General features: G+C 42.1%; 1 protein-coding gene across 3 annotated transcripts; it reads left to right on the top strand.

Moving 5' to 3' along the window:
* On the top strand, positions 1–26,319 carry LOC113172881 (fibronectin-like). 3 transcript variants are annotated; one of them, XM_026375930.1, is made up of 53 exons: positions 1–309; positions 1,202–1,327; positions 1,479–1,613; positions 1,844–1,975; positions 2,170–2,307; positions 2,966–3,124; positions 3,677–3,859; positions 3,987–4,169; positions 4,331–4,507; positions 6,858–7,013; positions 7,379–7,504; positions 7,738–7,881; positions 10,272–10,393; positions 10,543–10,711; positions 10,822–11,019; positions 11,164–11,292; positions 11,427–11,516; positions 11,645–11,839; positions 12,339–12,509; positions 12,645–12,773; positions 12,908–12,997; positions 13,124–13,318; positions 13,811–14,089; positions 14,229–14,492; positions 14,672–14,766; positions 15,073–15,241; positions 15,351–15,437; positions 15,546–15,737; positions 16,421–16,693; positions 17,264–17,378; positions 17,513–17,589; positions 17,679–17,768; positions 17,901–18,167; positions 18,266–18,382; positions 18,583–18,747; positions 18,868–19,023; positions 19,145–19,258; positions 19,356–19,625; positions 19,751–19,962; positions 20,208–20,295; positions 20,465–20,650; positions 20,819–20,908; positions 21,007–21,198; positions 21,329–21,418; positions 22,072–22,180; positions 22,348–22,567; positions 22,851–23,021; positions 23,166–23,304; positions 23,524–23,691; positions 24,261–24,386; positions 24,563–24,669; positions 24,875–24,994; positions 25,134–26,319. In XM_026375930.1, the coding sequence occupies exons 1-53, from the start codon at positions 177–179 to the stop codon at positions 25,200–25,202; spliced, it is 8,097 nt and encodes a 2,698-aa protein (XP_026231715.1). In that variant the 5' UTR covers positions 1–176; the 3' UTR covers positions 25,203–26,319. The 3 variants fall into 3 exon arrangements, with proteins under 3 accessions (XP_026231715.1, XP_026231714.1, XP_026231716.1); XM_026375929.1 differs by having other exon boundaries at positions 12,336–12,509; XM_026375931.1 differs by lacking the exons at positions 11,427–11,516; positions 11,645–11,839; positions 12,339–12,509; positions 12,645–12,773.
* Positions 26,320–26,621: the final 302 nt, after the last annotated feature.

Here is a 26,621-nt window from a genome sequence, read left to right as displayed (position 1 = left end):
GGCAACCTGCACACTGGGGCCGCGCACTGGAGAGGAGCGGACTAAACGGGGAGGTCGGACAGCGGCACAACAGAAAACTGCACTGGAACTCACTTCTCTCCGTCCTCGGTGAAACTTTGCACAGGGATCAGCTGTGACCGCGTTGAGCAGTAACAGAGCGGTTTGCTTTAGACACCATGTCCCGCGGCGGCTCCATAGCCAGGGTGCTGTTTGCGCTCTGCATCGGGAGCGCGGTGAACTGCATGCCCAAAGAGACGCACAGGCATCGGAGACAAGTGACGCAGTCTCGCCTCTCCTCAGTTTCTCAGGGTAAGCATTACATTATTTATTTATTTATTTATTTTTTGCTCCAGACCATCAATCACAATGGGGATTTCGTGTAGCACTAAATGATTCCTAAGCCGGGCACCAGGAGGCCACCAGATGTCTCTTCAGGGATTCTGAAAAAGTTAATTGAACAGTTAACTAGTTATTTTTGACAATCTACTTTACTCTACTCTACTATTTGTGCAATCTACGCTTCAAAAAATTTGGAGTCAACAGGATTAAACTCCACCTTATCTCCTTACCTTTATTTCCATGTGAAGGCTAAAATAATCAAAGCTTTATTTTAAAAAAATCCCTTTTTTCTCCTTGTGAACATTGAAAACTGTGTAAAACATGTGTTTACAGCATGTGAAGTAAAGAGATGTGAACAAAGAACATGCCTGGTGGGGGGAGAGAAGTGGATATTATTCAGCAGTCTGTGCAGCTGATTTATTACTCTGCCCAGGGGCCTTTTGAAGTCAAGTTAACACATTCAGAGTCAGTTTCACAGACAAGGGTGAAGTCCTGTCCCACCATCAAATGTTTATTCCGATTTATGGTTTGTTTATCTTTGTATGAAATACCTTTTGTCTTTTAGTCCATAATACTGGGCTGCTGTGTTTTATAGTTCTGGATTTGTCCAAAGCAAATTTGTCTAAAGTTTAAAAAAAAAAACAACAAAAAAAAAACTTTTTAAGCTGGTACAGCATTTGTTGGTGTGTGTGAGTTGTTATTTTTTTAATGTTCTCACATTTTCCCTCTGCTGCATGTGTTTTGCTGTAGCAGCAAAGGAAGGGCGTATTTCTTTTTTTTTTTTTGGATCGCCTGCTGATTCAGGTTTAGGTTTTACCACTGTCTCATCAGCTGTATTTTGTTTTCTTTCATCTCCTGTTAGATGGTTGTGTAGATAATGGCAACTTCTATAAGATTAATGAGGAATGGGAACGGCTATACCTGGGGAACACCCTGATCTGTGTCTGTCATGGGGTAGCTGGAATCAAGTGCCAAAGCAAACCTGAAGGTGAGTCTAGTATTAGGGTCTTACCTGTTTTTTCTCCACAAGCCATGTCTTTTTATTAATTCCTGCATCATGTTGTCCTCAGTTGCCCCTTCTTTTAATAAAACACATGTGCTACACATCATTTTTTTGTCTGTTTTTGCCCTTGTATCAGAGGAGAGGTGCTATGATAAGATCAGCCGTCAGTCCTACACTGTGGGAGAAACCTACGAGAGACCCAAGGATGGCATGATCTGGGACTGTACCTGTATCGGATCTGGGAGGGGCAAGATTAGCTGCACCATTGCCAGTAAGTGTTTTCCTGTTTCCTTTCAGCAGACCACACACCCCAGCTCATGTGGATCTGTTTGTACTACAAACGGGTTATTCTCTGATTAACAACTGGTGCTGTGCAGATGTTAGTAGTGTGGTCTGAAGGTACAGCGCGTATCTTTCTCTTTTCCTCTCTTTGATTCCTTACTGTTAAAGCGTACACATACTTAGTCATCTTTCTCTCTACCTTTTTTTCTGTCTACCCAGATCGCTGTCATGAGGGCGGGGCTTCATATAAGATAGGTGACACCTGGAGGAGACACCATGAAACAGGAGGCTACATGCTGGAGTGTGTCTGTCTTGGTAACGGCAAGGGAGAGTGGACCTGCAAACCTGTCGGTGAGTCAAACAGCCACTAACAGAGACTTGTATTTACCCTGGTGTATTACTGACTGATCTGCTTAAAAGTAATTCTGGGATGGCGTTTTACATGTAGTTTGCAAACAAAATAAAAGAGAGGCAACTTTGAGTGTATTTTAAACTTGAGTTACTCAATAAAGCATTTAATTTTTAATAAAATCTGTTTTCTGCAGCTGAGCGTTGCTATGACAATGCGGCGGGCACATCCTATGTTGTTGGGGAGACTTGGGAGAAGCCGTATCAGGGTTGGATGATAGTTGACTGCACCTGCATGGGAGAGGGGAATGGACGGATCACATGTACTTCCAGAAGTAAGTAACCCTTTATTTTTGTCTTTGTAGGAAATTGTCACCACTTTTTTATTCTTTAGTTTTGTCTGGCAGTTTAATTTCTTGTCTCATTGCATTTCTTTCTGTGCGTGTGGTGAATATAGAGAAATGTGCTACAAGGACAGACAGGAAAAACTGGGTCATTCAAGAGGCACACAAGCCAGAAATTAAATTAATTGCTGCTGTAACGCTGCTGTTTTTGAACAAATCACATGTGTCCATGTAGATTTCTACTTAATCCTCATCAAATGTCACGCAGAAGAACTCTCTAGCATGAGTGGCAGAACTAAACACAGAGTGTAGCTTGTGATTTGTTGGTGAATTTCAACAAGCCGGTGAGGAAATGTTTACCAGATGTGTTTCTAATTAAAACCATTAGTCACATTCTTAATGATAATGGCTGACGCAAGAGATGATAATCAGTGTTAGTCCCTGTTGCCTTGTTGTTGTATACAAGGCTTCAGGGTGGCCGTGGAGATTTTATTTAGCTGAGATCATCAATAAATCGTTAACATGTATATATTCATCAACAAAAAGCCAAAAAGCACAAACATGGAAACAGCTGGTGGCTTGGAGGAATTATTCCCTGCAAGATCACTGAGTCCTTATAATGAATCTTTCAAATTCTGTCCTTTCGTAGATCGCTGTAATGACCAGGATACTCAGTCCTCCTACCGTATTGGAGATACGTGGACAAAGACGGACAGCCGAGGCCACCTGCTCCAGTGTCTGTGCACAGGAAACGGCCGAGGGGAATGGAAGTGTGAACGACATGCCTCACTTCACACCACTGGCCTCGGTGAGAACTGATAATGCCCCCCTACCACACACTCACTCACTCACTCACTCAGCTGTCTCAGTGGAGAGAAGAACGTAGACCAGAGACAGATGCTGGGAAGAGGGAGCGATAAGAAGTGCCAAGTGTTGAAGTGAAAAGGACAGGTCTTGTAGCTCATGATCATGATGACCTCATTTGAAAGAAAGGCAGAGAAGACATGAAGGAGAAAGAAAAAATGGGAAAGTTAGTGGGAGGAATGGGATCGAAGTGATGATTGGGTTTGAACCTTTGCTGTCATTCAAAAACAGTAAAATAAAATGCCCTCTCAATATTGAATAACTGTGGATGTTGTTCCGTCATGTGGACGGCGCTGTAGTGCAGTTCTATGATTTTAAAGTTGTTTATTCTGGCATATTATGTAAGTATTTAGATAGATTTACAGGTGTCATATTATTCTTAAATTTAACATTTCTTCCTCTCATATCTAGTGACTTTTCAAAAAAGGACTAACTGTGACACTTGCACTATATTGCAGAGATTTAGCTGTATCTGACTTGGTGTGTTCCATTTTAGGCACGGGCTCTCGTGTGATCACTAACATCCAGCCTGCTGCTGTTCCTGAGCTTCCCCAGGAGGGGCCCTGTCGGACAGACGCAGGACTGACATATTTCATTGGCCAGCGCTGGATTAAGAGCCAGGGAACCAAGCAGATGATCTGTACCTGTCTTGGCAATGGAGTCAGCTGTGAACAGTGGAGTAAGAGATGTACTTTTGTTTTTACAAATTCACAGCATCCTGGGGAAAGTATGAAACATTCAGCCCAACAGGTGAAAGCAGCTGTTGTGTAGTGATATTTATTATACATATTTTCCTGCCTGCCCAGATGGACCCGCTCCAGTTTATGGTGGCAACTCTGGAGGTCAGCCCTGTGTGTTCCCATTTGTCTACAAGGGGAACACCTACCACTCTTGTACCTCTGATGGCCGCAGTGATGGACAGCTGTGGTGTTCCACCTCATCTGATTTTGAAACAGACCAGAAATATTCCTTCTGTACAGAGAAGAATGGTGAGCAGATGTTGAATGTTATTAAAGGCAGGAAATCTATTGGAACAAGTGAAATTTGAATAATTTAATTTTTTACTGTTTATGTAGATCACAAAACAAATTCTCTATCTTTCTCTAGATATTGATAAATCAATGTTATACAAACCTTTTCCTTTAAACAGTAATTGTGGCAACACGAGGCGGTAATTCGAATGGTGCTCTGTGCCAGTTCCCCTACCTCTACAATGGCCGAAACTACACTGACTGTACTGCAGATGGACGCAGAGATGGCATGAAGTGGTGTGGCACCACAACAAACTACGATGCAGAGCAGCGCTTCGGGTTCTGTCCTATGGCTGGTAAGTGTGTAGATAGCTGGATGGAAGGGCAGGAGAGAGACACCAAATCTTTGACATGCTGGTGTGAAATTATGTGGCAGTGACAGCTATTTTAGGCCAGAGTCAAATGGAAGTTTCACAGAAACCAAAGGAACATCTGTCCTTCTTTTTTGGGCATGTCAGGTTTGTTTGCCAGGCAGTAACGTTTCTCTACTAACTAATGTAACTAATGCGATTAGTCTGAATCAAGGAGTTAACATCGCCATTAAAATAAGATCATGCATTGACAGTAAAAAGGTGTGATAGGCAACAAAACTATTATCAGGGTGATGTTAAAGTGGAATCTGGTCTGATGGCTTGACATGATCTCATTTACTGTCTTAAGACTTTATTTATAGCATGGCCCAATTCACATTGAAGTCTCTGTTGCCTTTTGGGAAATGTGTTTTTTCTTGTGTAGGTGTCAATTAGCTCTCAGTAGGCAACAAAAGAGTTTGACACCAGTGAAACACTAGGTGGTCCCTGACAGCGCACAAACGTCTGTGAAGGAGTCATGACATGGTAATTATAGCAAGAAAGGACACGAGTACAAACTACAAAAGTCTCTAAGATATTAGAGCTAACGTGTTTATTGTCTAAGAAGGCATATTACTATTCATTTAAAAACCACATAATGATGTCTGTTTACAGTAAAATAACTTTTTTTAGATGCCAAAACCACTAAATGTGAAATACAGATAAAAGCTAATAATCATTTTATAATGATGTCAACAATGATTTCATATTGGATTGTACTAAGTTTTATGGTTGTTTTATTTCCTTTCCAATTCTTTATGTAGCTGCTTCAGTCTTGGGACTGAGCGAACACCCTGTTCTAAAAACACTCTCTTGCAACTTAACAAGGACAAAAACAGTGTTCGGGCCCTTTAGAATAGAATAGGTGGTCTTTGGTTAGGCTCTCTCCAGCAGTCAGAGCAGCAGGGTTGCTTTGATTTGATTGACATTAATGACTTCCCAAGGACTGCCAAAACAAACATAGTTGTTGAGATGTTAATTGTGGAGTTTAAAGAACTGAAATAAGTCTGGAGCCCTGTCTTGTCCACCTGTGGCCACCCTCTGGAAGGATGGCTGGATAGGCGAGAGTGGTATGGGAGGGGTGGTTCCAGCTGTGCCCCTTCATTAATGGTATAATAATAATAATAATAATAATAATAATAATAATAATAATAATAATAATAATAATAATAATAATGATGATGATGATGATGATGATGATGATGTGAAGCTAACACATGTAAAACAGCAGTTTCTTGTGCTGTTTGCTTCACAAGTAAAAAAATTAGATTTTTTTAGTTTTAACACTGGATTTTTGATCTTTAGTCATATTAAATATTTTTCTCCTCCATTACACATGTTAATAGACACAACAAAACTAAATGAATTAATACATTATGACCAACACTAGTACTTGGTCAATGAAAAATCATAAAGCACTGACCTAAACACCTCCAGCTGGTGCATTTCTGTCCCAGCTACAGCCTTGGTGTTCACCAAACAACCTCACGAAGTATTTTAACTTCCAGGAAGCAGATGTCTGGCTCTGTTAAACATTCTGCCTGGCATAGGAAAGCCACGGCTCTGGCCCTCTGCCATTGGTCTTTTCCACCACCTCGGCGTAAACAGACATGTTCATGGGCATGCCTACTCTATCAGTTGTGTCTGCTCCTTCACCTGCGTGCTCTACAACACCACCACTTATCTGCGTCAGACTTTTAATCTCCTCCTGATTAGTCTGTTTCAACAGCTCTTTTTTTTTTTTTTTTAATTTTAAAGTCTAATAAAAAGCTTTCCTCATTTTTTATCTCCTCTAAAGGACAACTACGCAGATTTCCTACCTTGGTTGATAAAAAACTACTACTATTACTACTACTCACTCTTTAAATTAAAAGAGCTCATGGTGAGTCATTCATACACGGTAGGAGAGGAGACAGCTGTTTTGGACTTTTAATCAAATCTTTCCTATGGATACAGGTGTGCTATGGCGGTTGCAGCTTGGTGTAATAATTGTAGGGTAGAATCAGTGCTGTTCAAGGGCGGTCGTTGTTTATAATGTGTTTTTCTCTTCATCCTGGTATGCACTGTTTGTGTTACTAACCAGGTGTGTACAACATGTTCCAAAGTGCTAGGTGCAGGCCTGTGCATCTGATTATTTACTGTAGGGTAATGTGGTCGAGTTAAGCGGAGTATAGGTTTTTTACAGAAACACAAACTGAATTGAAGAGCTCCTGAAATCAGAATAAGTCAAGGTCCTGGTATATTAGTTTTTGCTTTTCTAACAAGTAATTTCAACTAATTGTCTTTTGTGTTCTAGCCCATGAAGAAGTGTGTACGACAAGTGAAGGGGTGATGTACCGAGTGGGAGACCAGTGGGACAAGAGGCATGATGTTCTGGGTCACATGATGCGGTGTACCTGCGTCGGCAATGGCAGAGGCGAATGGAGCTGCGTCGCTTACTCCCAAATTAAAGGTGTGTGTGTGTGTGTGTGTGTGTGTGTGTGTGTGTGTGTGTGTGTGTGTGTGTGTGTGTGTGTGTGTGTGTGACAACGAGATACACAGTAAGTGATTGAGAGTTTGTCATGGCAGTGTTTTTTCTTTGTCAGCTGCGAGGTGTGCGGCGTAATAATTAGTAAGTGATGTTAGGGTTGTCTGAGTGAAGAGGTGAAAGGTCATGAAGCATATAATGACTCACCTGCCAAGAGGTTAGACACGAGCCTGCACACCTGCATTTTATGGGGATTCAGTCGCACCTGCAAGACACATGGACGGACACGAAACACACACACACACACACACACCATTATAATGCCTTGCTTACTTTTGTGTATGTTGCAGATCAGTGTATTGTGAACGGTCTGACCTACGAGGTGAACCAGACCTTCACCAGACAGGAGGAGGGCTACATGATGAACTGCACCTGCTTCGGACAGGGGCGTGGTCGCTGGAAGTGTGACGCCCTTGGTAACAATGACCTTATTATTAATAACCTTAATTAGTTTGATTGAATGGTAGAAATTCAGTTTTTCATTTTCAGCACTAAGCTAACCAGTTACTATTTGCCCTGACAATTCAGCATATTTATTATTGCCTCTCTGCTACTTTCACGCTTGAATAAGATCCAGACGTCTTGAAGGGGAACCTGTTGCATTACATGTTTTTTTTTTGTTTGTTTGTTTGTTTTTTTCTCCCCTCAGATCATTGCCAGGAACCCGAGACGAGAGCTTTCTATCAGGTTGGAGAGTCTTGGGAAAAAGTGATCCGTGGAATTAAGTACAAGTGCTATTGCTATGGCAATGGCATTGGAGAGCTCAGCTGCGAGCCCCAGCAGTCGTACCCTGGTAAGATGCTAAGACACTATTAAGAGTGGGCAATGTCCTGATCCTTCTGACCAGGACTTCATGACTTTGATGTGAAACACACAGCAATGGAAGTGTGACTTCCTCTTTTACAAGTAACCCCCCTATTCTGGGCCTTTGTTCTACCTAACATTTGTTGTCCCCTGTGCTGTTGCTACAGCTGTTCCAAATACACCCCCCCCACCCCCCACACCCCCACACCCCCCCCACACACACAGACACACTTTTAAAGCCTCGTTAAGGTCGTTAATTATTTCCTAATGGCTTAAAACCAAATTTGACTAGATCATGAGTGTCAACTTACAAACTATATTCTTCTTTCCTACAGTTTAATGGTAACTTTAAATCTGTGATCCTTCACAGCCTTTGTTGTTTACTTTACAAGCAGTCTGCCTCCTTCATTATAACATAATACACTGTGCCACTCACTGTGCAGTTTGTTCAGTAGTATTTTTCTCTCTGGTCTTTTCTATTGGATGGTTAAATACAACCCATGTTAAGGTTTAAACAGTTTTTATTTTTTTATTCATTTGCAGTCTCCCTAATTTATAGTAAAAACAACTGTTGTGCACTCAGAATACATACATGGAAAGGAATAAAACATTTCTAAAGCTTTCACAGCATGCATAAACATATTGGTGTAGCTCCAAGTCAGGCTGTGATGTTTTACTAGTGACACTGAACTTTACATTTCTGTAAAGGAACATTTGAACTGTTCTTTGCAGTGTGTGCGAAGCAGGTTGACAGAGATACAAAATGTAGGGCACAGATACTGTTCCACTTTAAGTGGCTGTAATAGCAACCAGCTGTGAACTTGCTCTGCTGAGTGTGTGTGTGTGTGTGTGTGTTTGTATGTGTGCGTTTGTATGTGTGCTTAGGAAAACAAAACACAGCATGCTAAGATTTAAGTGCAGCAAGCAGCAGATCCAGTCTCTAAGTCAATTGGCGTACTGGGTTAAACACCATAAAAGGTAAAAATGGAAAAGCCAAGTGAGGCATTCACATCTCAGATTTAGTCTTCGCTGATAAGATCTCCTAAGAAGTAGTTTTCTTTTCTGTTGTCTGCGTTTATCTCTGCTTGTCTGAGCTGTAATTTATTGTTTTGGGGTATTTCCTACGCTACTTCACTTTATTGTGGTCCTTATCTCCACCTTGCCGTGCATCTGCCTCTATCAAGAATGAATGTTGTGTCTGTGTGTGCAAAGTGAGGCGAGGGGGAGGGGGTGCCTATGGGTCCACTTGTAGGTTATGTGCATGTAATGCTTGTATAATTGTACATGCATTCACTGCAAGTGCGCATCCATCTTTATGTACGTCCCACATCTGATTCTATGTAACCCTTACCCTCGCCAGTGGCCTGTGGGTCTGTAATAGACAGTAATTGGTCCCAGATTGTTTTTGAGGTTTGTGTATCTGCTAGCAGCTTCTGGTTAACCGAGCCACTTGCTCAGAAACTTTGATTACAGGTCTGCTATTTGGAAAAGTGGTCAAAAAACCTCAGTTCTTTATAGAAGCTACCAGTTTCTGTCGGGAGTCTGCCTGCCACATGACTTCTGTATGTTTGAAGGAGGATTTGATACAGTGTTTTTTATTTTTTTCATTCAGTAGAGACTGCGATTGCAAGCTTGTGTTGATATCTTTAATAGCTATTAACCCCCAAGGCCTTGTTTATTCATTTGTATGCTCTGTGGATTGTCTGCTAAACCACTTTCTGCAGCATAAAATAAAAAGCCTAGCCAGTGTGCTGTCAGACTTAACACACATTTGACATCCATCGATATTATAGACAGCTGCTAAATAGGTTCTCTGGCTTTCTGTTATTAGATTTGTTAAATTGTTTCTGCAGGGAGTTTTCTCATATTTGTTCATTGCTTCATTTATCATACTTTTCTTCTTGGTTGCTTGCTGTTTCTAACTCTATTGTATTCTTTAGTGTGGTGCTGGTGTGTTTTAACAGACACAGTTACAATAAGTCCTATTGTAAATAAAATAAATCTCTTTTATTTACAATAGGATTTTTCAGGGTAGCAGGGAAGGTTAGAAAACACAGTGACATGGAGAAGTTTGTGGAGCAGAGAAAGTCGAGTTGTTAAAATCTAAGCTGGAATCTCACGGGTGCATGCTATTTTTTTTTTTCCCTTCTTCCTGTTCTGAATTCAGAAAGATACTGCTACACACTCCCTGATACTCACCAACTGTTGCGTTAGTTATGCTATGTAGTTTTTTTAGATTGTCGAAAAGGATATGTGTTGTATTATGTTTGATTTCTTGTTTTTGTTGTTTCAGTTCTGCTCATAGTTATAAATTAAATTAATAAAATTAGTGAATACTGTTCTGCTTACCCCTCTGACTGGGTTATCTCTATGTCCTAGGTGGTCAACGTCCCGTCCAGGTGATCATAACAGAATCTGGAAACCAACCCAACTCCCACCCCATTCAGTGGAATGCCCCTTCATCTGCTCACATCACCCAGTACATTCTCAAATGGAGAGCGGTGAGATTATTATTTTTTTTTTAAACTGAGCATTGGGAGATTGCTTCTATTACCCGTGTATCTCTATGGCTTGACTTCATTCTTCTCAACTTCTGATTCTACAGTGCATGCTTTAACCCCGCCCACCCCCCTTACATCTCATTTTACAGAAGGACACTCTCAGTCCCTGGAAGGAGGTGATGATCCCTGGCCACCTCAACTCCTACACCATCTCTGGTCTAAGGCCAGGCATCATATACGAGGGTCAGCTCATCAGTGTGCTGCGGTTTGGACGCAGAGAGGTCACTCACTTTGACTTCACCACTACTCATGGATCACGTGAGTTGTCATGTTTGATTTGTCTTGATGTTTGTCTGATTTTATCCAACTATCACTGATGTACAAAATATATATTTTGTAAATATTTTCTATTCCACTTTCATTCTCAGTCTCTCCTGTATTGGCTACATCACAAGGCGAGACCACCCAGCCTCCTCCAGTGGTTGACATCTCAGAGTCTGTGACTGAAATTACCTCCAGTAGTTTTGTCATCTCCTGGGTTTCCGCCTCCGACACAGTTTCTGGTTTCAGAGTGGAGTATGAGCTCATCGAGCAGGGCCAGGGCACTGGACAGCCCATGGTGCTAGGTAACCATGGATACATATGGTTACAGTTCAGTTACAATAATCAAAAATATTTCAAAACATCGTACATTTGACCAGAGACGGAACTCATGGTCAGACTGTTTGTCTGCAGATGACTGGTGACAATACCATTTTTTTTCCCTACAGACCTTCCCCGTACAGCTACCTCAGTGAACATTAATGAGCTTCTGCCTGGACGGAAGTACACTGTCAATGTCTATGAGGTCACAGATGATGGGGAAGACAACCTCATTCTCACAACCTCACAAACCACTGGTAAGTGGACACATAGACACATAGTCTCTTATTTCACATTCTCATCTATCTCTCTGCTGGGTTAATGTGTAGTTTTGCCTCCACTAATGGTTCTCATTTGTCCTTCTCCTATTTAAACCTCATTTGTTCCATAGCACCTGATGCTCCCACTGAGCATGATGTGGAGGAGGTGGGAGAGTCCTCCATTGTGATCAGCTGGGAAAAACCACTGGCCCCTATCACTGGTATGTCCATAACAATATAATCAGTCACAGTTAAAATCAGTCACCAGACTGTAGCTAGTTTGTGTTCCTACCTGTTTATCTATGTTCACAACAACTGTGTGCTCTACTCCTCCTCCTCCTCCCTGCAGGCTATCGTGTCGTCTACACGCCATCACTTGAAGGCGAAAGCACAGAGCTGACTCTGCCCGACACGGCAACGTCTGTGACCCTCGGTGACCTTCGACCTGGAATGTTGTACAACATTAGTATCTATGCTGTAGAGGACAGCCTGGAGAGTGAGCCCATCTTCGTACAGGTCAACACCGCTGGAGATCCACTGCCAGGTAATTGACCGAGATGTGTGCAACAAAAAAAAAAGTCATTTCAAATTAGGATGTGTCTTTAGAGGGATTTATATGGAACTGTTCAGTCTACAATCCCAGAAGAGTTTTCCAGTGGAACGCAAAGTCACTGAGTGTGCATCTGTTGTGATTTAATTCTCCTTGACTGGAGTTATGTAAAACATCTCAGTCTGCCAGGTCAGCCAGTTGAACAGGGTGTGTGTGTGGTGGTGGGGGGGACTAAAGCTGCAGTGCATGATCTATATTCAATAACAACATTAAAATTGCTTTTGAATTACATTTCAAATATGACCCAACTTATTCTCCATTTTCCTGTCACTATAAGGTGTGTGTCACTGCTTGACGTTTGTCTGATTCAATCAAATTATCCCTGATGTACAAAATATGGAAGATGAGTAGAGAGATTGTACTTGCCATACTCTCTACTGTCTTATTTTCTTACCTGCCATCTCTGTCTCTCCTGTATTGGCTACATCAGAAGAAGAGACCACCCGGCCTCCTTCAGTGGTTGACATCTCAGAGTCTGTGACTGAAATTACCTCCAGTAGTTTTGTCATCTCCTGGGTTTCCGCTTCCGACACAGTTTCTGGTTTCAGAGTGGAGTATGAGCTCAGCGAGCAGGGGCAGGGCACTGGACAGCCCATGGTGCTAGGTAACCGTGGATACATATGGTTACAGTTTAGTTTAATATTGGAGTAGAATCAAAAATATTTCACAACGTCGCACAACAGAGTTTGTCAAAGAGAGCATATGACTGATTTGTCAATACCATTTTGTTTTCCTACAGACCTTCCCCGTACAACTACCTCAGTGAACATTAATGATCTTCTGCCTGGACGGAAGTACACTGTCAATGTCTATGAGGTCACAGATGAAGGAGAAGACAACCTCATCCTCACAACCTCACAAACCACTGGTAAGTGGACACATAGACATATTGTCTCTTATTTCACATTCTCATCTATCTCTCTGCTGGGTTAAAGTGTAGTTTTGCCTCCACTAATGGTTCTCATTTGTCCTTCCCCTATTTAAACCTCATTTGTTCCATAGCACCTGATGCTCCCACTGAGCATGATGTGGAGCAGGTAGGAGAGTCCTCCATTGTGATCAGCTGGGAAAAACCACTGGCCCCCATCACTGGTACGTCCATAACAATATAGTCAGTCACAGTTAAAATCTGTGGCTAGTTTGTGTTCCTACCTGTTTATCTATGACAGTTCACAACACAACTGTGTGCTCTACTCCTCCTCCTCCTCCTCCCTTCAGGCTATCGTGTCGTCTACACGCCATCACTTGAAGGTGAAAGCACAGAGCTGACTCTGCCTGACACGGCAACCTCTGTGACCCTTGGTGACCTTCGACCTGGAATGTTGTACAACATCAGTATCTATTCTGTGGAGGACAGCCTGGAGAGTGAGCCCATCTTCTTACAGGTCAACACCGCTGGAGATTCACTGCCAGGTAAATGACCGAGATGTGCGCAACAAAAAAAAGTGTCTTTTCAAATTAGGATTTAAAGACGTGAAGAGCAGTAGGATGTGTCTTTAGAGGCATTTATATAGAACTGTTCAGTCCACAATCCCAGAAGAGTTTTCCAGTGGAAAGCAAAGTGACTGAGTGTGCATCTGTTGTGATTTAATTCTGCTTGACTAGAGTTATGTAAAACATCTCAGTCTGCCAGGTCAAACATGGTTTTGAGCCATTTGAGTGTGTGTGTGTGTGTGTGTGTGTGTGTGTGTGTGTGCGTGTGTGAATCTGTCAGTTTCTTGTGAATCTGACAGTATTGAATGTCGTCATTTGGTCCTGTGCCTTGCTCTAGAATGCTGTGTGTTCCTAGGAGTTTATTACTCTTGTTACCCATTCACCGGCTCTACCTAGTTCCTGATAATCATTTTTTAATAAATGGGACCAAATGGTAGCCAAAGAATAAACTTTTTTTTTTTCGGTCCACAGAAGAAGTGGCTTCTCCTACAGGCATGGAGTTCTTCGAGACTTCGGATAAAAAAATAGTTCTCACCTGGTCTGGCCCATCCAGCGATGTCTCAGGTTACCGCGTTGTCGTCATCCCTGTTGATGACGCTGGTTCTCCTCAGAGGGAGCTGTCTCTGCCTGTCAGTCAGAACACCTACACTGAAGTGACAGACCTACAGCCGGGAACGCTGTACCGCTTCAACATCTACTCCATTCACAACGGAAAGGAAAGTTTCCCACTCACTGGGGAGCATACTACTAGTGAGTTTGACCGTATATACTACTGTATATGTATATATTTAAATGTGTATATATATTTAATCTTGTATTTTCATCACATTGTTCTATAAATGAATTGTTTATTTAAACCTCTCTCTCTTTCTTCCTTTTTTTATTTCAGAACCTGACGCTCCCACAGATATCCATTTTGCCAATGCAACTGAGGATAGTGTTGTGATCCTGTGGTATGCCCCACGGGCCAAAATCACAGGCTACCGTCTCTTCCTGTCTGCTGAGGACTCCAACCCCAGCCAGCTTCGCATACCTGCCCGTCTTACTCAGTACACCATTCTCAACCTGAAGCCCGACACAGAGTACACTGCTACGCTACATGCAGAGCAAAACAATATGCTGAGTGAAGGAGAGACTGCAGTGTTTAGGACCAGTAAGTGTCTAAAGCTGGGAAAAAAATTATCCTCAAAATCAGGATGGGTCATTAAAGATATGATGAAACAATATTTGAAGAGTTCAGAATTTGCATGCAATCATATGTAAACTCATATGTCTGCTCTCATGCATGCCGTGACACCAAAACCATTCAACACCTGCTCTGTGTGTTTGTAGATCAGCCAATGGGCAACGCTCCTCCTTTCAGCACTGATGTGACTGACACCTCCATCATAATATCCTGGAGTCCAGTACCAGCCATTGGATACAAGGTATGCTGACTGCAAATATAGTAACAGTACAAAAAGTTTCTATGTTCTACCACCCAAATATTCACACATCTGACCATGTTTCACTGCCACATTCGAATTAATCTTTGCTCAGTGTATGTTCCTTTTGGAGTTAGAACAGAAGAGAAAATTGTGATTGGTCAGAACATGTCACACTAGAGATACGAATGTTCTGCTCACTTCCAAGTTCTTGGGAAAACATTGATCTCTGACCTTTACCTCCTGTACCCCCGATTACTCGTCTCTGTCTCCTCTGTGTCACTGACTCTGTCTGCATTTATCTCTCAGTTGACAGTACGCCCCAGTCAAGGCGGAGAGGCCCCCAGAGACGTGACTTCTGACTCTGGAAGTATTTACGTTTCCGGCCTGACACCCGGAGTGGAGTACACGTACAGCATCCAGCCGGTCATAAATGGTCATGAGCGTGGAACCCCAGTCACACGCCGTGTTTTTACTTGTATGTATGACTCATTAACTTTTGACTCCTCTTTTCATTTATAACCTTTACTGTCCTTTTGTTAATTTCGTTTCCCTCCTCACATCTGACTCCCCATTCTCCTCTCCAGCCCTCTCTCCTCCCACTGATCTTAACCTGGAGTCTAACCCTGGCACCGGAGAGCTCACGGTCCAGTGGAACGGAGCCAGTGTACCAGGTGCACACAGACACACACCTGCATACAAGGATGACAAGGAACATATTATCGAGCTAACAACTAAATGGTTCTCTTGTGTCTATTCCCCCCCTAACTCTCCCTCTTAAGACATCACAGGCTACAGGGTGACATGCACTCCCACCAATGGACAGCAAGGAAACAGTGTGGAGGAGTTTGTACAGGCAGGAGAGAACTCCTGCACTTTGGAGAACCTCAGTCCAGGAATAGAGTACAACATCAGTGTTGTTACTGTTAAAGATGATATGGAGAGTGCTCCTATATCAACTATCATTACACCAGGTGAGTACATTTAATATTCAGCTACAAAAATACGGAGTTGGGAGTGTGTGTGGAGACACACTAAATATTTTTGGAGTGCTGATATGATTATGGTTTTGTTAGGGAGATGCATACATGGATGTGACCAGGTAAGTACTTTGCAGAAGAACTTAGTAGTAAGAGAAAAGAATGAGAAATACATTGCATATTATATGCTATAACAGAGCTATTTATCGTCTGATAAATGGCTCTGGTGCTGGGCATTGTTGCTCCAGCCCAGCACCAGCATCTGAAGGACTTTGCAGTACTAGTACAGTACTAGCAACAGTAACGGTGCTAGTTTTGCAACTATTGCTTTATTACCTTGGTATATATTAAGACTTTTCAATGTAGAAACTTCAGTGAAACACAGCTGAAACTTCTCTAAATTCTAATATATGCCAGGAAAAGCAACCCTTGGCACTAGCTCTTCCACTGGTGTGATATATGGAATATCTCAAACTGCTGGAAGTTGACAGTTTCTGTTGCTCATCTTAACTGCGGCTTTTTTTTTTTGTTTTTTTGTTGTTCGTTTCCACTTTCTGGCACTGGCCACAACCCCTATATCCTTCTGTCCGCTTTTGCGTGTGGTTTTGTGTTCCCCCTGTCTCCTCTATGTCTTGTATCTCTGTGCACCTTCTCCCCCCTAAATCCTCTCTACTCAGATGTCCCACAGCTGACGGATCTCAGCTTTGAGGAGGTGGGAGACACCAGTATTAGTCTCCGCTGGTCACCGCTCAACATCACAGCCATCACCGGCTACAGGATCACGGTGATGGCAGTCGGAGAGAGCGTGCCCATCTTTGAAGACATGGTGCTGCCAACGACTGGTCATTATACTGTCTACGGACTGGAACCTGGCATCGACTATGACATTAGTGTTATCACTGTGTCAGAAAACGGAGAGAGCAAACCCACCACCATCACCCAGCAGACCTGTAAGCTCCACCAGATCAAAAAGATTTTCATATTGTTAACGTCATTAGTACACATACTGAGTAGTACTGCTAAGTATTTAGTAGTAGTAGTGGACGAGTCATTAACTTTAGAAAAACTGTGTGTTTTGTGTTGCCTGTAAGAGTCACAAATCACACTTTGCGACCACACAGATTAAACCATGCAATCCGGTTCTTATTAACTCGAAGACGTGGCTAAGACAAAGCAAACCTTTTAAGTTGCTGCAAGCTGTGTTGTCAGTTTTTCTAATCCTTTGGGTGTGTGCATCTGTGTAGGACCATCTGGTTTTAGTTTAGGGGAATTATTACACTGAGACTCACTGTGCCCTCGGTACAAAAACTGCTTGTTCTCTCACTTTTAAGATGTTGTAAAACGCCAGACTTAAATTTAGTGTGAAACACACACTCAGACATTTCCCTTTTTATATGATGGTTATGTGGATAGTTTTCTCTTATCTCCTGAGTTCTAAATATTCAAATTCTCCAAAAACCATGTGGTTTGGCAAACATCTGATCTGATCAACCTAATCAAACTGGTCTTTATTTCAACAGCTGTACCAGCCCCCACCCATCTGAGTTTCGGCCAGGTTGGTCCAGACAGTATGGAAGTCACCTGGGCGTCTCCCCACGTCCCAAATCCTGCTGACATCAGCAACTTCTTCATCAGGTATGATAAGAGACATGCTTGTATGTCCAGCTCCTTGAATGTACACAGTTTTTAAAGTAGGAAAAATTCTGCTCTTGTGTGAATCATGTGATATGGAATAAATTAAAGCCTCTTTGCTGTTTTGTTTAATTCAGGTATCACCCCATCGATGATGAAGATGAAATTACAGAAACCAGTGTAGGAGGCAACACCAACAACGTGGTGCTGAGGAGTAAGTTATAGCAAAACCAAAGGACTGGCAGCAATGCACAGACACACAAACAACTACATTTGTATTCATGTATTGTCAACTGTCCACAGACCTGCTGCCCAGCACAGAGTATCTAGTGAGTGTGGTGTGTGTTTATGAGCAGAGAGAGAGCTCACCCGTCATCGGCACACAGAGGACAGGTGAGTCTTACTTATCTGATTTGACAATAGGAGGATATCAGTCCATAACAAGCAGTGAAAAACCAAACGGTGTTGTTAGTCACCACACAAGGTTTTCATGTATCCTTTTCTATATCTCCCAACTTTCCTCAGCTCTGGATTCACCAGTGGGTCTGCGTTTCTCTGAAGTCTTCACCAACTCTTTCACCATCCACTGGCTTGCTCCCCAGAGCAAGATCACCGGTTACCGTATCCGGTACCAGATGGTCACTGGTGGGAGGTCTAAGGATGAGAGGCTGCCCCCCTCCAGGAACCACTTCACTCTTACAGGGCTCACTCCAGATACAGAGTACCTGGTGAACATCTATGCAGTGAGTGGGACCAGGGAGAGTCTGCCACTCAGTGGAAAACAGAAGACAAGTATGAAATTCTCCTTTTAATACTGGGGACAGTTGCCATGTTATCATCTTCGTCATGTTGTTTATGTATATCTTCTGTGATTTTTGCTTTCGCTGCAGTCTCTGATGCACCCACAGACCTGGAAGTACTGGACTCTACTCCAACTAGTATCACTGTTCGCTGGGATGCCCCTCCTGTCACTGTGCGCTACTATAGAATCACTCACGGAGAAACAGGTGAGATAGTAACAGTAGCTTTAAAAGCTGCTAAAGTCTTTACGAAAGGAATACTTCAGCTTTTTATAGTGCATTTTCAATACAGTGTTCTTGGAGTAATCCCTTTATTTATTTATTTATTTTTACTAAAGCCAGTCAGTCCATTCTGTTTTACGTAATGATCAGTCTACTGACTTTTAAAACATGCTTCTCTTATTTAGGGGGTCACAGCAATCCTAAGGAGTTCACTGTGCCTGGCACTCAATCCACTGCCACCATCTCCAACCTGAAACCTGGTACTGACTATACTGTCACTGTCTATGCTGTGACCGGCAGAGGAGACAGCCCTGCATCCAGCATCCCCATCTATGTCACACACAAGACAGGTACACATAAACTTTGCTCTTTTTCAGATCCAAATATAAATAATTTCTACTGGTTGTCCTGCCTCCCTGTCAGTTCATTTACGGCTTTCTCCTCCTCATCTCTCCAACCTCCCCCGCTAGGTGTTGACTCTCCTTCTGGAATGGAGGTGAAAGAAGTGAACGACAACAGCGTCACAGTCAATTGGAGCCCTGCTCATGGCCCGATCAAGGGATACAGGGTGACTGCAGCCCCCAGAAATGGACAGGGAGCATCTTTCACTGAGGTGGTCGCACCAGGTAAATTATCTGAACATAATTCCTAGAATGAGGTGCTCTGTTTCACTGGCTGCTAACCTTCTGGCATCCTAAGTCTAATCTGTGTTTTCTCTGTATTCATATCCTTTTTCACTCTTTTCAGACCAGACGGAGTTTACATTCTCAGGCCTGATGCCTACAGTAGAGTATGTTTTGAGCGTGTACACTCTTGGAACAGATGGAGAGAGCTCCCCAATGGTGGTGAATGCTTTAACAGGTGAGGCTTTCTGTAAAAATATTTGTTAAATACTGTTTGTCTATTACAAATGAGCTAAAACAACCTCCTGACCTCTCACCTTAATGTTATTTTTTAGATTTGGACCGTCCCAAAGACCTGACCTTCTCTGACGTCCACTCTACGTCACTGCGGCTTACCTGGGACAGTCCTGAGGGCATTGTCACATCTTACCGGGTCTTGTATTTGAGTTCAGAGGAAGGTGAGCGGGAGCTGCTTCCGGCTCCCCGAGGAGATGCAGAGTCTGCTGTTATCCACGGTCTGCAGCCTGGCACTGAATACACAGTGAAGGTCATCGCCCTGCATGATAATACAGCAAGCACACCCCTGGTTGGAAAACAAGCTACAGGTATGGGAGGAAATTAGTTATAGATTTATTCTGGGCTCCGTAGTATGAAGGTGTAAAATCCTCTGACCCTCTGTTGATTTGTCTCCCTCTAACCGAGTCTTTTTCCCTTTCGTTCTTCAACCCAGCCGTCTCGCCACCCACCAACCTCCACTTCTCCCAGGTTGGCCCTACCTCTTTCACCATACATTGGACTGTGCCGGGTCAGGAAAACAGATTAACTGGCCTTAAAGGCCTCACAGGCTACCGTGTGGTGGTGAACCCCAAGGACAAGAGTGGACCCACCCAAGAGATCAACCTGGCCCCAGACACCACTCAGGCACACATCTCTGGACTGATGGTGAGTGCATGTGAAGGACTCTAGCTTGTTTTTGTATCCTAGAAATTGAATGTCATTGCTCTATCAATATGGAGCTTATGAATATCTTAACTATTTCAAATTGGTTATCGGACTTCATTTTTGTCATCAGAGGATGAAAATCATGGCTAAAGCTGCAGCTTGTATAGTTTAACTCAGTCCTGTAGAGACTGCACAACACTGAATTCATTGTCTCTTTTTTTTTTTTTTTTTTTTGTATTTGTTAGATTGCGACTACCTATGAGGTTCATGTTTATGCCTTGAAAAACTCTCTGACCAGCAGGCCGATACAAGGAGAGGTCACCACTCTTGAGAGTGAGTCTATTTCTCATGAACGTTCTGACAAATAAATATCTAGTTTTGATATATGAAAATGGAGAGAATTATCTTTCTGTAATGTACAAAAAGCCAGTCTTGCCTTTATCTCCTCATTAAAAAACATGTTCAATCTCTATCCCGGTTTGGTTTCCCTCTATTATCAAAGATATCAGCCCCCCTCGTCGCGTACGCATCTCTGATGTTAACGACTCCTCTATCACTCTGACGTGGCGCTCCAAGATAGAAATCATCTCTGGTTTCTTGGTAGAGGCCACACCCGTCACCTCCTCTACAGGCTACACACCAATTCAACGGACCATTGATGCCGACTCACGCATGTACACTATTACAGGTACACAGAAATGAGCAAGTTTAAGCATGTACAGTAAAAACAAAAAAGATGTAGCGCAAACACAAATCTGTAAGAATAACGCTCAATTGCTTATCGTATGTTTTAATCATGACATCTGATTCTTCTCACATGTTCCATCACTAACATGTTGTTGTGTCTTGACTTAAGGTTTGGAGCCAGGAACCACTTACAAGATCAACATGTATACACTGAAAGGAAATGGACGCAGTGCTCCTCTCACTCTCACGGCCTCCACGGGTATTCATTAACACTACTGACTAATACTTTACTTTACTTATCAAAGTTTTTTTGTTTTTTTGTGAGTACTTACTTGCTTCTGTCTCTGTCTCTTCTAGCCAAACCAGTGGTCCTCCCACCCACCAATATCCACTTCACTTCCCTGAACCCTAACAGCATCTCTTTCACCTGGGAGCCATCTCGCAGCCCCAAGGTGACTGGATATTATGTCACCTATGAGGAGGCTGGGGGTCTGCCTCGAGAACTCATCCCCAGACCCCACGCAGGCCAGGTCTATGCTACAATTAATGGTGAGTGAGGAGCATGAGATTTACTGTGCACAAACAAAGAAGCTGCATGCAAATCATTGATTAAAAATCCAACAAACAACGAGTGATCATGACTTTTTTTGCATGTATTTGTGTGTGTGTTTGGTCGTAGGTCTGAAACCAGGCACAGAGTATGTCATTAAGATTGTTGCACTGCAGAACTCTTTGAGAAGCACAGCCCTAGTGGGCAAAGCTAGAACACGTAAGTGCGAGTACACCCATCATCCACCTGTTAGCATTATTTGTATGTGCAGATTTAGGATCTCAAAGTTTTTCCTGTAATAAAAAGGGCACTGCTGTCACATGTTTGAGACACTAATGACAAAAGATTTAGAAGAAACAGGAGTGAAAAACTGAAATTAAGCTGCACCCATAGCCCTGTCAGCTTAAATTATAACATTGTGAATTTATTACACTGCTTGTGGTGAAATAATAAAACAAGCAGCCATTATGTATTTCCACAAAAATGTTGATGGATGACTTTGCAGAATGAAACAAAATGGGCCTTTCTTCAGGAGTTGTGAAAACACAAATTACCTTGTTTAAATATCACAATAAAAAAGTTTGGGACAATGCTAAGCTGCCCCCTGCTGGCTTGTTTCTCTACTTGCGTTAAACCACAGTGTTTTTCCACTGGCATTGACTGATGGTCATTTGTGTTTTTTCAGTGGTGCACACATATTAGCTGTCCTGGGATAATTAACTAGTGTACTTATATCCTCAGGCAGAGGGTCAATACCATATAATGTTACAACACTGTTTCACTGGTTTCCTATTGTTTTTGTATTTTTACCTGCATTTGCCGTGTCCTGCTTCCCAACTAACACCCAGAATACATGTCTCTTGTCCAATCAGAGCCAGTTACAGATAATCAGTTTTTGGTCCCTGAGCTGCCTCAGCTTCCTGTTCCTCACAGACCCAGCCCTGCCATCCTGGATGTTCCTGAGTCTTTCGATGACAAAATGTAAGAACCTGTGTAATCATACTTATAATAATTAGGCTGAAGATTATAACCTCCAGTTCCAGAGCTGTCAAATAGCCCCTTTGAGCTTAGGGAAGTGTTGCCATCATGCTTTCTCTCCTAGTTGCATTCTTGTTTTCTTTCCTCATGGTCTCTCTTTCTGTGTCTAGCTTCAACACCAACCATGTTCACTTGGCTGGTACTAGTGGCCAGAACCAACCAGGTCAGCAGGGCCAGCACATCTACACAGAGTACCAGAGTCTAGGCCCTAATAATGGATTTCATGGCCCCTACAGTGGACCCAAAGAAGGCCAGAGACCCACTCTCCAAGAACCCCTAGTCTATATTCCTGTAGCGGGTCCTGATGGAAACAGAGTACCCTTGGTCAAGGTGTGTAAGGTTCAATTATTACCATAAATCTAATAAATATGTCTTATATAACAATTATGTCTCTATGCATGTTAATCTATGTTATATTGTAATGTAAAATATATATATTTAACATATTTAAAGATTATACAATGTTCCATTATCTCAAGTTTGGAAATGCAGCTGCTATCAAAACTGTCCACAAGGAACTGTAGTGTAAAAGTAGTTTTAACCATATTTAATTCATGTACAAGTTAATTACATGATCTCACTTCAGCTGTGCAATGTGTGTTTGATCTCGCAGGTGAGTGACAGTCCTCTGCCAGGTCTCGCATTTGGTTTCCCTGACAATGAGACAGAGTTGCCCCAAGAAGCACAGACAATTACGACCATTTCCTGGGAACCAATCGTTCAAACTTCAGAGTATGAGATCAGCTGTAATCCCATCACACACCTGGAGGAAGGCGGCTTCCAGGTGAATATGAACACACACACACACACACACACACACACACACACACACACACACACACACACACTCTCACTCACACACACACACACACTTACTACTGGAGATATAAAGGCCATTTATTAACCTTCTTCTCCTCTGGATATATAGATGCGTCTGCCTGGCACTGCCAACAGCGCCACACTGATTGGACTGACATCCGGAGCGTCCTATAATGTCGTAGTAGAAGCCATGAGGGGTGGGGCCAAGGAGAAAGTTCTGGAGGAAGTAGTAACCGTTGGCAATGCTGGTACAGTAATACATATTGACAAAGGCTTTTTCACAAATATACTATAGTTGCCTAATAAAAATCTTACCATTAATAGTAATCTACAGATGCCATAAATATACAAATACGTTTTTAATGAGTTTTAAGATTAAATGTTTTAGGTAAATTTATAAATGCTGAAGTCAGAGGAAGGTAAACCACATCATGCACATCATTCTAACTTCTTCTTCCATCCCTTAGTTCCAGGTGACATCCCTGTTACTGCCAACCGGGATGTGTGTTACGACACATTCACACAAACCTACCACGAGGTGGGCTCAGAGTGGGAGCGCATGTCGGAAACAGGCTTCAAGCTGTGGTGTCGCTGTCTGGGCCTGGGCAGTGGTCATTTTAGGTGTGATTCATCCAGTGAGTGGCTTAATAACCCCATCCTAGCATGCTTTGCAAACACCTAACCACACGCCATGGAATTAGGAGTCAAACAATTCTATGTGATTTACTCAAGAGGAATTTATGAGAGGGATTTATAAAAGAAACGCATCACACAACATCAGTTTAGCAGAGTGACACATTAGTGTGTCAGTATACTCATAAATTCCTTTTTTGCTATTCAAAGGCCATAGAATTGCCAAACATATTCTGTGTGCCATGTCATGCTGTAATTAGATCCCAGCATGTGCAGCTTTTGCAGACATTTTCTAAACATTTCCTCTATTAATGTATTTGTTCGCCTCATCACTGGAATAATTCTATTCAACTCAAAACCAGCATAGTCTTTCCAGAGGTTTGTTGTGTTTTTATACACTGAAGTGACACTGAAGTTTGAACGTTTTAATTTTTGTTTGTCTGCCCTCTATATATAAACTGATGAACTCAATCTTTGTGCTTCTTCCTGTCTCCTCTCCCATCACTGCGTTGCTTCTCACTCCATTACACTCTTTCCTACTCTCTCTCTTTCTGTTCTTCTCCTCCTTCAGAGTGGTGTCATGACAGTGGTAACAACTACCGCATTGGTGAGAAGTGGGATCGCCGTGCTGAAAATGGTCACATGATGAGCTGCACCTGCCTGGGAAATGGCAAGGGAGAATTTAAATGTGAACCCCGTAAGTACACACATACAGGATACACAATATCATGTGTGCCGACCCAACATTTTGGGCCTTACACACTGAATTTGCTGTAATTCACACACTCTGAACTTATTTGTATTATATATTCAACATTGAACTCAATTATTTCAAGCATTGTTCATTTTTAATATATAACTATCGTCCCCCAGATGAGTCGACATGTTATGATGATGGGAAAATGTACCAGGTGGGAAACCAGTGGCAGAAAGAATACCTGGGTGCCATCTGTACCTGTACCTGCTACGGAGGACAACAGGTAGGCAACTCGCAGTGTATGTTTTGTTTTGTGAGTGAGAGTACACAAACTATTACCTGCAGCTACAGGCACACTGTGGACGTCCAGGCAGAAACTCTCAGTCTGCGACTGAATGTACTGCCAGAACACTAGAACTACATGATGGAGGCCTGCTAACCAGGATGTGCTTGTATGTCCTCATTAATTTTTCAATATTATTCTTTAGGGCTGGCGTTGTGAGAACTGCAGAAGACCAGGCAGACATGCTGATGTGGATGCTGACCTCTTGCAGCCTGCTAGCTCAGATGTCTTTGACCGCTACAGAGAAAATGCTCTACGCAAACTGGTCAGTGTCTTATAATATATTTGGTCTCACCATGATCTATTCTTTGCATTTTAATTCATTTGTAATAATCTCTAAAAATCCAGTCCAGTCAGAACTAATTCTGTCCTCTACTCTTACCCTGTTTTTCGCTGCTGTCCAGAACATCCAGTGTCCGATTGAATGTTTAAGGCCAGAGCTGCTTGCAGATGCTCACAGTCCCTCAGAATGAAGAAGGGCGCAGAAAAGGAGGAAGACGAAGTGAGAGCCCTTACAGCATCTCAACCACTCCGGGGGAGAATCCTGCTCTTGCCTTTTTTTGACAGAAGAAGACATTTCCATCAGATTTGTGCTTTAAAGGGTGTCCCCATATGAAATTTTGGTGCCTTCAAAAGACTGCTCAACACCACCCTCTGTGCCTTTTCAAATATCTGTCCAGCTTTTATTTTAGCTGGGATCCTTTGCTTTTTAAGAGAAACGAAAGATTTTTATGATAAATGTTGACACAAATCTATCAAGAGCACAAATCCTGCTGCTTTAACACCTCAAACCTGCCTACCCCAAACTTACCGTTCACAAACGCACACAAACCAAATGCAGTACTGCTGTGTGCTTTTACTGTTATATTGCATTTTATGTATAATTATGATTTGAAAAACAGTCCCTTACAGTTTTCTTCACACTACACACGCCACTCCTGATAACACTTGTTGTATTTCCCGAAATTCTGGACCTTCTTGTGGCTAATAAATATTGAAAAAGGATTTAGGAAATGATAGAAAGCATTGTGTGGGTCCTCACAAATCAGGAGATTGTAGATTTTACTGCAAAGGACATTACATTTACAGTTGGATGAGTTATTTACAGCTTTAAAAGTTGTAAGTAAATATTCTGCTTTTAATTACAAGACATTTTTATTAAAAATATAAGCAGTGTGACATTCCAATTGGTATTAAAACCATGTCTTGCCAGTAATACAGTGTATACAGCGTAGGCTCTTGTAGTGACCTCGTAAAAGTGGGTCTGTCATCTGTAATGTTGGTGTTAAAAAGTACTGGTATAGCACCTCTACAATTTAGGCTATAAAGCCAAAGCTGACTGACCAAAAGTTAATTTCACAAACGAATAGGAAAATTCAGCATTATTTCCAAGTGAAATGCCTTTTAATTACTTAGATGTTTGTATTTTTTATTTCATTTCTTTTATTTATCCCATTTTATTGAGGCATTTTGTTCAATGCTATTTTGGGGTGTACACTTTATTTTTTATTAACTTGTTTTTATATTGTTGGTGCCAAACTCTGAACTACTGTCCACTGAATCTTTGTAATAAACAGTGAAAAATCCAAAGTGATTGTTGTCCTTTATTTGTTAGGGGAGAATGAGTGTTTGTGTTTTTAAGCATACCTTTTTTGAAATAAATCATTAATAATAAAAAGATTTGCATAAGGAACATGTGTACGTTTAAAAAAAAAAAGCATATCTCTATTTAAAAGTTGACTAAGGTGTGGTCTTAGGGTACACTGACAAAAATGTTTTGTCCCATAAGACCAGAAAACTGGGTTTAATCTTAAAATATGAGTTATTTGAAAGAAGAAAAATATAACGACGACATAGTAAAATGTATCTAAACTAATGAGCAACAACTACAC

Source organism: Anabas testudineus, chromosome 21, assembly GCF_900324465.2.
Source record: "Anabas testudineus chromosome 21, fAnaTes1.2, whole genome shotgun sequence".
Lineage (NCBI taxonomy): Eukaryota > Metazoa > Chordata > Actinopteri > Anabantiformes > Anabantidae > Anabas > Anabas testudineus.
The sequence above is the reverse complement of the archived record's forward strand: the minus strand, read 5'-3'. Positions and strand labels throughout refer to the sequence as shown.